This window comes from Necator americanus, chromosome IV, assembly GCF_031761385.1.
Source record: "Necator americanus strain Aroian chromosome IV, whole genome shotgun sequence".
In the NCBI taxonomy this organism is placed as follows: Eukaryota; Metazoa; Nematoda; class Chromadorea; order Rhabditida; family Ancylostomatidae; genus Necator; species Necator americanus.
This window is the reverse complement of record NC_087374.1, coordinates 615,457-626,751: the sequence shown is the minus strand read 5'-3', so window position 1 is coordinate 626,751 and position 11,295 is coordinate 615,457. Positions and strand designations below refer to the sequence as shown.

Here is an 11,295-nt window from a genome sequence, read left to right as displayed (position 1 = left end):
AGTGATAAAGTTCGAATGCACTGAATGAAAATAACGACGGATGAAGCACCATTCTGGTGATCCAATAACACAGTAAAAAGAAGAAAAGTTGCGAAATTCGCATTCATAACATTTGGAAGGTCGAAACGAATGAACGCAACGAAAGACAGCTGAGTTTGTGCAAAAATTGCACTACATTGGCACCATACTAGCGTCAAAGTTCGAAGAATATTCGTTTTTTTACATAGGTAGTTTCGATTTTGCAGAGTTTAGAGAGTGACATCCCCAGACGACAATTAGAGCAGAGAAGATCAAGCATAGCACGGATACGGAGACGACTGAAGATACAAACCACGTTTCTGACATGCAGACTAAGTCGCCGACGTTGTGTAGGCTGAAAATGATTGGGTTTAGTTTATATTTTACATATAGATCGCATCAAATCACAAGCTGAGAGACATAGAACATTCGTGATGTTAAATTTTACCTGGTGGTTTGATTGTTTGAGAGGAGTTCTTCCTCTTCTCCTTTTGCAAGAACTCGAATGATAGCTGAGAGCGTTTCTTCGGTTTGACCTTCAGTGGTGGGTGTGGAACGCTTCTTTCGTCCATGTGACATGAATAGTTCGTTAGTTCCGGAATCGAGGCAGTTCGACTGAAACGAAGCGGAACGAGTAAAACATCTAAAAAGAAGGCAAGAATATTGCGCAGTTTTTGGATCAGCAGCTGAAGTGGAATGGAAAAAGAAACAGGTACAAGAAAGCTCTAAAGGATTTGAAAATCAAGGAAAGATATCGATGTACTGAATATTAGTCTACACTGAGCTATGCAATTACTAAAGTCATAGTAGAAAACGCAATTAGGGCCAGAGGATGCCAAAGAATCATAAAGTTGCGCTTAAAAACTCGCAGTTTGACGAAAATGGAGGTACACTAACCACTGGACATCCGTTAGGTCCCGCGCAGAACATAACAGAACAGATGATTTGAACATCATATGAGCCATCGAGACGGAATGCTCGCAGATCACTCTTCAGACGATTCTTATCGAAGTCCTGCTCCACTGGTCCAACCAAAGCAGGATATCGCGGGCAGCTGTGGAGAAAAACGATTTCCGTAATGTTCCAGCAGAAGTGTTTTTATTTACTGGCATATTATTTAAATAAATACCCGTTCTCAATCAATGTAAATGGTACGCTGTCTCCGAAGCCTCCGACTCTGGTAGCAGTACATTCTGTGATCATCATATTGTGTGGTCCAGCTTGTTCTGAGGTGATTACTAACATAAGAGGGTCCCCAATGGAAGCCTGTAAAAAAAGTGGAGTAGAAAAGTCTAACTAATGAGTTGTTGACAAATGTTGTAGTGAACATCTCGCAGTTTTTTCTTGACTATCGGTGTTTCTACCTTATGGAGCGGTTCTTCAAGTTGGTTGAGAATGGTGAGTTCGGCCGTGACCGGAGGAGGAGTAGCTACTTCGAGAACAGTTGTATTTTGTGAGCTATAATGAAAATCCTCAATTTTTTTAAAATCATGCTTCCTTGGATAAGTGACGATAATTTAACAATGAAGGTGATCCAGTGATTAGACTAATATGTACCTGGCTTCGTAGATAGTCGTGACCACGACGGAACCTTCCTTGGTCATCTTATCCATGGATACATCACAAGATACTCGATAGAAACGGTCCCACTCAGTAGTTACCTAGAAATTCAATTTATTTATGGAATATCTTGGTGATATCTGTCCATATCTGTCCATATTCCGTATATTTTGACAGTTTCTTCATACCTGATGAGGGAGGACACCGTCGAGAGAAACGACAACAAGGGCTTCCATTTTTCCATCCTAAAAATTAACTCGATGAAGTACCAGATAGGAATTTTTCAACGAGAACATCTCTTTTCTTTCCTTAGAGTTCTAAAAGAGTTATGAACTCACTCTGATAACTGTTCCACAGTCAGATGATACAGTAGGTGGAGGAAATGTTATGCTGATTTGCTTCGCATTTTCTACGACCTAAAAAAATATCCGTCCTGTGGAAAATAATCATTCGGAAGAGGCAAAAGAAAGGGAAAAAAATCGAAATCTATGGTAGTGTTTTCTTGTACTGAAGAAGTTTTAGAGATCTGCCTTGGGTGGCTTTTTCAAAAAAATGAGATAGAATCAAAAAAGTAAGACCTCTAAAACCTGTACATTTAAAATTACAAAAAATAAATAAACAATAGGAGATGTGATCATAAATAATTGCATTGTTATCCGAAACTGACTGTTGAAATAGTCAGAACTTCTTGTCAGTTTCTAAGAAATTACAAAAAAACTTATGGAATAAATTTTCAAGGATTTCTGATATTAGGGAATGCGGTCAATCTTCTCGCTTCTCTTCTCTTCGTCCCAAAACCACTATTTTTGGACTCGGATCGGATCCCGTAAGTACCAGGCTTTGGACGATGTGAGAAAAAGAGGATTATTTACTACTCGCCACATAGTTCTGACCATCAAGTTGAAATTGCTTGATTAATTAATTCAGTTTTATTAACTACTGATTACTATTAATTCTTACTTGTGAACATGTAGAGAATCTTTCAGCGGCATAAATAGCGCCAGTGTATGGTTCTTTTGTGTTGACAATGAATCGAATTCCCTCATTAGTACAAAGAGCCATACCTCCAAACTGTGATTCTGGAATAATCGAGATTGAAGTGATAAGAAAAGTGCTTTTGAATGAGAGAAAATTAGCCACATACCACAATTGAATTCGTAATAATCCATGGCTGGATTAGCCTTCACGTTAGCGTCAGCACGACCAACAGCGTAGATGAAGCAAGTAGATGCTGTTCTGAATAGAGATATTCATGGAAGACTTCTCATGGAACTCATGGAATTCACGTCTATCTGTTTTTCCAAATTGTTTTCAGAAACATCGCACTGTAAACTGACCACAGCCCTTAGCTGAAGAGGATTGCCTTGGGAAATTTTGTGCTGTATAAAAGCTCGACAGTATCGGTTTATGAGTGCAACCGAGGGCTACTGCCATCCACGAAATTACAAGTTTTGAAAATCAAGCGATCATCAGGTTCTCAGGTTCTGCTAATCTGCAGTGGTGCGACATTTGGCATTCGCACCGTTAACTACGGTAAGCAGAGTATGATTACAGAAAAACTCTTAGGTCTATCAATCCAAAACGGGATCTTTTGTATCGGAAAGGAATTTTCAGGAAGTTTTAATAAAAAATAAAGGAGAATAATAAAAGCACTTAATAGATCATGTATATTCCAAAATTGTTGCGTAATGATTGATTGAGTGTGCGATTTGAAATGTCATGTGGTTTCTACGGTTAAAATAAATTTTTATTAGAAAAAAAAAACTGTGAATTTTATAATTTCATATTTCCATAGGCATCTGCTAAGCTACTGGGGTAAAAATTAATTTAGAATTGACCAAATTTTCTGTCATATTTCATAGGATTAAAATCTTCGAGTTTAAAATCTTATCTGCGACAGTACTTCGCAACCCACTGCGCTCGATCCAGTATGCCCACTTTTCACTCGCAATTATCATAATTTTCATTTTCCCTTACATTTTTCTGATTGAATAAGTTGATTTACCACTGAACTGTAAATCTTCGAATAAAGCAACGGGACAAACCTGTCATAGTTGATACTCTTACAGTTAAGATTCTGAAAGCACAACGAGATGCAATCCGCGATTGTAACACCTTGAGCCGATGCTACTATCTAAAATAAATTCTTTATTACTTTGAATTTGTTTATCTTCAAAAGGGCTGATTCAACACTTACTTCTCCCTCAATTGAAGAGCCGATGAACCGTTCGAAAGCGGCTTGTTGGCGGCACGTTGATGAAGAGAGATCAGCTGAAAAAATGTTCGAATTAGGAATTTTCACCCGAAGCTACTAATATGATGCATATCTTCTGATCTTTTGATTCAATTGATTTGATTTTTATTATTTTTAGTTTTTAATTTTAACTGATTTCTTCTTTTGGTTTGAGTCAAATTTTTACCTGGTTTCTTGCCTTAAAAATTATTTCTTAATTTCTTAACTTATTCTTAATTTGAAATTTCTGATATTAAGGTATAACGTTGCGCACTGTTAAGATCGGGCTGTTCGGTTTAGTTCTCGTTTTTGAGTGAGGTTATGACTTTCTAAGTGAGGTTATGACTTCATGATGTAGTTGGAGGTGGTTTTGTTGCAGAATAGTTCTCAGAAATTAAACTTGAGAAAATCCAGAAGATGTACCAGAAATCTGGTGAAATTGTTAGTCTCAAACAGGTGTAGCTCAGTGCCAAGTGATTGCCGCAGTGCTTGAAAGTTTGATGGTTCGAATTCCATCAAACCTATCAATAACTTTCACCTTCAAGGATCGATGAAGATCTAAGATGGTTCCGGATCTGACTGTTCGCAAGGACTAAGGACACTGATATGATGCACCGGTCGGCCCCCATAAGTCACTGTTTAGGCCGCGTTCAGAAATCTCTCCGATTCTGAATCTGGAAGCCCCACACATTGGAGTGTCCCAAAAGTATTGATGAATTCTTAGGATTCTGTCCACTTTTTTTGTTAAAAATTTTCGTCTCCACAAAGATTCCCTTTTAAAAAGGAGCGTCGTGGTTGTATTGGGTCATGATCCAGCGGATGAGGGTGAAGGACGTCAAAGCGCTCTATCTCTCGATCACATCGCCACTGCCCTACTTTGCAACATCGTACATCTTCGCACCATACATTACGAAGTGATACGACATCTACTGTTTACCTGGAATGGAATGTCCGCGTATTTTAGCAATGTTGAAATTCACAGGTGAAAGTATGAACGTTCCTTTTCGAAACTGCCATTTAAGTTCATCGTGTATGAATAAACCGGTCACTGAATCATCGTCTCTTAACCGTAACCACCGTGAAGAGGACTTTAGGAATGCGAAGGGATTGTGCGAAAACTCAATTGCTCGTTCACGCTTCTTTATGGAAAGGAATGTCCGAAAAAATTACGTTTTTGAGATATTCTCGTCAAGGACTTATCTCTTCACGACACGTTCCTCTAGGGTTCTTGAAATTCTAGGAGAATCAACGGCGCTATATTATAGAATATGGATTAAAACTAAAAGATTCTTCAGTTTTTCGTCTTCTGAAGAAAAGACTACTTGATTGCTTCACAGTAAAGTGTTCGGAGATCGCATAACTAATCTCAAATCTATTACTATTTTGAGAGAAGAAAATCTTTTGCGATGGAAAATGGAAATCTAAGTTAATTCAGTGCAACCTTAGACCTCAGTGGCAGTAGACTGAGGTTTCGGTCAAGGCTCTAATTAAAAACATCTCTTTAGCGTTCTATTTCATGTTTAGAAAACAGTGGTTCTCAGAGCGGGAAAAAAAATTGAAAATTAGAACGAAAAAAATCCAATGGGAAAAAAACCTTGCTTGGAATTTTATCAATTGGTCAGTAACCCGGAAAACCAGGGACAGGGACAAACGATTGTGCTCCTTGGCTTCTTTTCTGATGTGCAACTCATTAGAGAGCGGGCGCCACTATATTATTTTTTTTGCATATTCATTGTGCAGGTTATATTGACACAAAAAATGAATTTGCATTTATTTTGGCCTTTTAGTGTCGTGTAAAAGGATATTAAAGAGTAGATGTATGGAAAGTTCCGATTGTAGAAAAATGCCAAATTTTTCCCCTCCACAAGAATTTTTTTCATCTTACCGCAGAGTTGCGCATGTTTTATCGTTCGTTACGGTGACAGTGATACTTTTAGGTCACGATTTCGCTGCGCAGCAAGTTGACACTTGACCCAAATTTCCGTTTAGAGTGAAACGATCGTTTTCTACATGATGATTTCATTGTGGAGCAAAGAATGTGTCCAGCGTTAAACCGTTTACCTGCAACGCAGATCGGCTCATAATAGTCCTTGCCAACGACCTGGCCTTGCTGGTCAGCCCTTGAGAAAGTATCCTCATCGGAAACAATACAATTCTTCTCTGTTGGATTGAATTCGACAGATCTTCAAAAGAATCATATGATTTGATCAGTTCAATTCAAAATGAAATCTCTCCCACCTGCAGAAAGTATTGAGGGAATCGAGGCACTTCTGAAGGCAGTAGGACTCCTGAGCTTCAACCGATTGAGTGTGATCGTAGAACTTAATCTCGAAGTTAGTGGTTTTCACAAAGACAAGGTTTCCTCCTGATGGTCCGCAACGGTTTTGTCCTAGAAATGAGCCGCTTTTTATTAAAATCAGTAATGGTTAATTAAGTAGAAATCTAACAAACTTACGAGAAAGACAGTTGTTATCATAGTAGTCAACGGCTCCATCAGCCATGCGAAGATGTGTGGGTTTGGATCTGTAAAGAACATTGTTAGCACTACTGGGTTCTACTGACCGCTCCTCATTTGCGTGAGGGAACAAAAAATATTTTTTTAGCAACGGAATGAACTACCTCCTGTCCTCAGTGCTTAGCTCACAAAGATAGGAATCATAGTTGTAGTTGACAGATCTGCACACGAACTCCTTCTCCTTGAGACAAGCGGACAAGCACTGCTCCCTGTTTGCCACCTGGAAGTAGAAAATGATCCCGAATAAAATATTTCTCATGACGGCTAATTCTTAGTTTTTAATTAGTAGAAGGACACCTTGTAGCCTCCTTTAGAGCAAAGTTCTGTTATGTGAACTCAAATGTTCTCACAAGTCTGAGTCTTTGCTGATATTTCCTCACTATTCTTGAAGTCAAACATAATTCCGATTCTATTTAAAAGAATTTGAAAGATTTGAAAAGTGGCGAAATCGCACGACACATTAACCCCAATTTCTATAGGTCTCGTTTTCGGACGTCATTAGAATTTTTAACGAAATCTACTCCGGAAATGATACGGAGTAAAGGTGTAAAAGTTAAGGGAATTGTCGATCTCATTCGAAGTTGGAATTTACTACCTCAAACTGAAAAGTCATAAGAGAAACATTTTGGGAGAATTCTTCTTTGAAGGCTAGAAAATTCCATTTTGTGTTGATACAACTTCCTATCTCATAATGTCTTTGAACTCAATCTAAACCTAAAGCGGAGAGTCACCAACGGCCATAATTTTTCATAAAAAGTCGTTTAAAAGCTGTGGAAGAAGTCGAAATGGATTAGAATGTGATTGTTCGAAGGATTACGGGAAAGTTTTGAGGGAAAAACACCTCGAAATCGGAATCTCATATCCAGAAACCACAATATTTCTCTTCACCTGTACGCTCTTTCTGACAAATCCTTCCAGAACAGTTTTGCGCATGCGCTCGAATGAGAACGAACGATACGTGCATGCTTCGTGCGCAGAAACACCGGGCAGGCATGTTTTCTCGTAGTAGAAATTGTTTGCCGAGGGATTTGCGGTCAGCTGACTGGTACCTTAAAAACAAACCAGTTATGATCACGTCTGGAAAACTTTTTTTCTTTGTTACATGCGTGATTTGATTAAGAACTGGTGCCGTAGAAATCGAAACGATACCGGCCGGTGAGGCGGCATCGTCGAAAAAGTAGCAGGTTTCTCGTCCATCGAAGTTAAACGAAGCGCATACTCGTTGGGCTCCGGTTGTAGGTTCAATATTATTACGACAGTACTGTGCACAGGTGAGGTCGTGACCTGAATAATACTTTCTTAGATGAATCTACCACCATTACATCAAAAAAATAGGGGCAAAGTATTGAGATTTCGATTAAATTAGCAACTTAATTTATTATATATCGTAAATGATTTTTGAATGTGAGAAAGTTAAATTATGCTTCAGTTCACATCATTTAGTTTTTAAATTGTTGTCAACTAATCTTCTTCCTGTGTTTTTTGAGCCCATTGAGATTAACGGTGGCCGAACACGTTAATTTGTTCGAAATATTTGATACAGTATATTTATAGGACTGGAGCATATCACTTTATCGTAGGGTCGGTATATGGAATGAAAACTGCATAAAATTCAGTAAATACCATGGAGAAAATGGATTGCACATGATACCACTCACCAACCCAATTTTGGGATTTAATGACGGTTAATTTAATTCGTAGACGGTTTCAGGAGATGGTGAAAGCAGTTTATGCGTATTACTCCTCAGATGTAAATTAGATTTTTTTTCAAGTTTCTCAATGTCTCTGTCATTTTTTCATTTTTTTTGTAATAAATCAGCAATTTTCTCAGCACATAAAAACTATTCAATGCCACATTATGAATCAGCTGCCATGTGGGTGCAAACAGAAACTTTATATATATATATATATATATATATATATATATATATATGTAAATAAATAAATAATTATAAACAGAAGTAGTATGGTAACAGGACGAATTGTAACGTAGCTGCCTAAGGACAATAATCATTATTTTAGTTGCAGCTTAAATGCACTAGAGAATTAGGCGATCAAATAAACAAATAAGCAAATAAACAAATATATGAATGATGATGTAATATTCGGTTAAGTCTTCAACAGCAAAAGTGAAGATGTAGTCCAGTTGGCGTATTATTTACGGCCATTTCACTATATTCAGTTTTACGGATGAATCTGTCGGGAATCGGCTAATGACGGGAACAAAAATCGCAAAATATCCGAAAAAGTAAAGAACGAATTTTTTTTTTAAATTGATTTTTTTGAGCTATACCCAAGATTTGCATTGACCCTTAAGCAGACGTTTTTTCAAATGTTATTTAAACATATTTGATGTGACCTATTCTTTTTTTCGGATTAGTTAATTGTATTCACTAACATATTTTTCTTGCTCATGAGATACTATGATATATGATAGGGACTGCATTGAGATATCTTTAGGTGAAAAAATAAACAGAAGATGTTTTTTTAAAGATATACATCGTTCTCTTTATAGAATTCATTTGCAGTCTTACGAAGCACTTAAGCATTTAATAAAATCTAGGGAAAACATTATCGATAGGAATGGCATATGATGAAGTGGGAATCAAAAAACATACCGGCAGTTGAAACAACCACTGGAGTTCCATCGAGTCTAGCTCTAGCTATCCGCACAAACGCTGTCGTCTCTTGGCTGGAGCATTCGAAGACAGCGTGAGCCGTAGAGCTAAGCGCCAGGACTAGCGCTGCCGCTCGCAGCATCTCTGGAATGAACAACTGTCCTCCCATGGGATAGTGACGGAATCGGAGACTTTCGAATGTCATTGGCCGAACGGAGAATGTCTTTGAACTGTGGAGTGAGGCAGAGTCATCGAGGCGCTTGACCTTCTTTCATAAAGCATTCAAAACGACACAAAAACTGCACCAAGCAAAAATAACTATTCGATTTGAAAAAAAAAAACGTTAAGTGGAGTGTTTCAAAGATGTAGAAAACCGTTCGAGTGACTGTAAACAACATTAACAATTTGGAGGTCATTCTACTAACGATGAGGCAAATCACTACCAGCCACCGGAATAGTACGGTAAATAAGACCCCGTCGTAGATATCGCTGGAGGCCGCGCGTAGCAAGACGGGCGGACCGACGCGTTTTTTCCTTGAGCGCCTTCGAAAGAACCTTGACCCCGTTACCTCGAAATGCAAGCCCCCCTCACAGACGATCGTCCCCTTCAACGTCCAAGATGTTGGCCTGATCCATTGCGATTATCACGGTAAATGCAGAGTGATTCGGAGCGAAGTCACTGATCTGTGATAGTTGGATTTGAAGTGGCATAACGGCGTAGGATGAGTTGGGTACCTTTCGCTCGGAGGCTCTTACGGATTCTCCGAGCGACTCTAGAACTCTAGCTCAAGCCACAACGAACGTCCACACACTCCGGTTGTGATGCTGAACTGTAAGTTAAAAAACAACAAACTAAGAATAACATTTTAATGTTAAGAAGCGTTAGAAGTCTTGATAAATCTGGAATTATACGCTAACATTGCACACAGGACAGTAAGGAAGAACGTAGGCTGAGGACGTAAGAGGAACAACCAACGGAAGGAGAGAAGGTAGAGATCTCAGTTTATCCGACAACGCACCCCTTTACGCCCAAAGAATTGAAGAAATAGAGCTTTGCACGCTGGATTAATGATGAAAATAGGCAAGAAAGCAGCTTTTTACATTCGTAGCAAAAATGAATGTGGATTTGAAAGCTCAGTATTCCAACAGTTCCCTCTACGTTTTCGTTTCTGTAAGAGACTGAGAGTTTCGTGTGTTCCTGATCTGTTAACATCCTAGAAATTTACAGTAACGACAGTCAGATTCATCGCAATTTGCCAACGAAAACCCATAAGATAATCGTAGTGAATAAGGATATAAGGACACGTCCACCATCGTCGAAGGAGAAGAAAAGAAAGGACGTGAGTGGGATAATCAAGAAAAGACGGAGATGACTAAGCAGCTCGAATCTCTTCCCATAGATTCCGATCCTGTAGTCATCATGTGTTTCAGTTTTTAGGGATCTTAACCCCCTTGCGTTACGGGTCGGAAACATTGTGGAGAGATCAACTGGATTCCACCGGCGAGCAGTCACTCCATTCATGCGGCAGCTTTTTCTGTCGCCAGGCTCCTCTAGTGCAACGGATGTTCCGTACGCAGCTGAAATCAGAACCGATGACGAACTGCTTGACCGCATACCATGTTCTACGTTCTCATTGCGCCGCACACTCTCCCGTATATCTTCAACCGACTTGTCAAAAGAATTATTAGAGCAAAGTGCGCGTAACTGGGCCAACAACGCCGTTACCGGGCGAATCCTGATACGAATGATGAGGAGCGCGTGCGCTCAAGGAGGGAAACGGCGGAGGCGAAAGCACACTTGTGGCCTTCTTGACCGGTTTTCTCTATTTAGAAACGAGAACTTGTAGAAATCCGTGCAGTTCCCTTTTTGTTGACGTCATTATCCGAGAAGTAAACTACAGTTTTAGGTTTTGGATTCTGTTCTGGATAAGTTGAAACAATCAACGGATGAGGGGGAGATTAAGAACGGTATTGATGTGGTTGAAGTCCTCGTCCTCGAGTCCTTCTCTTATCTTAACAGATAAACGGTGGCGCGTTGATCAGATAAAGTGTTGCGGAAATCATGCTTGCTCTCGCCTTGTAGTCAGTTGGAACCAATAGCGTTGAAAAAATAAGGATCACAGCAGTAATCAAGGACAACCGAAAATGGACCCTATGGGGACAACAACCTTCCAAAAATTCGAAAAACTGAACCCGAATTTTTGTAAAGATGACTTCAAACAGCGTTGTCAAAACCAATGAAAGTTTCTTAAATTGTTCCCATGAATTTCGGCACAATACGTCAACGAGAAACTGTAGGGGACCGTATTTCTCTAGGTACTCCTGATTTATCCCTTGGAGAAAATGAAAGA

General features: G+C 39.2%; 2 protein-coding genes across 2 annotated transcripts; one reads left to right on the top strand and one right to left on the bottom strand.

The window, feature by feature from the left end:
• Nucleotides 1-219: 219 nt before the first annotated feature.
• Nucleotides 220-9,149, bottom strand: RB195_000072 (uncharacterized protein; the record flags this gene model as incomplete). The annotated part of the gene is made up of 19 exons (XM_013443731.2): nt 220-373; nt 467-633; nt 916-1,072; nt 1,148-1,284; nt 1,383-1,476; nt 1,576-1,679; nt 1,767-1,823; nt 1,917-1,994; nt 2,539-2,657; nt 2,723-2,814; nt 3,624-3,712; nt 3,776-3,849; nt 5,873-5,994; nt 6,050-6,200; nt 6,267-6,334; nt 6,431-6,546; nt 7,215-7,375; nt 7,476-7,610; nt 8,945-9,149. The coding sequence occupies 19 exons, from the start codon at nt 9,147-9,149 to the stop codon at nt 220-222; spliced, it is 2,280 nt and encodes a 759-aa protein (XP_013299185.2).
• A 370-nt stretch (nt 9,150-9,519) lies between these two features.
• Nucleotides 9,520-10,968, top strand: RB195_000071 (uncharacterized protein; the record flags this gene model as incomplete). The annotated part of the gene is made up of 3 exons (XM_064196208.1): nt 9,520-9,593; nt 10,173-10,284; nt 10,852-10,968. The coding sequence occupies 3 exons, from the start codon at nt 9,520-9,522 to the stop codon at nt 10,966-10,968; spliced, it is 303 nt and encodes a 100-aa protein (XP_064052089.1).
• Between the last annotated feature and the right edge of the window lie 327 nt (nt 10,969-11,295).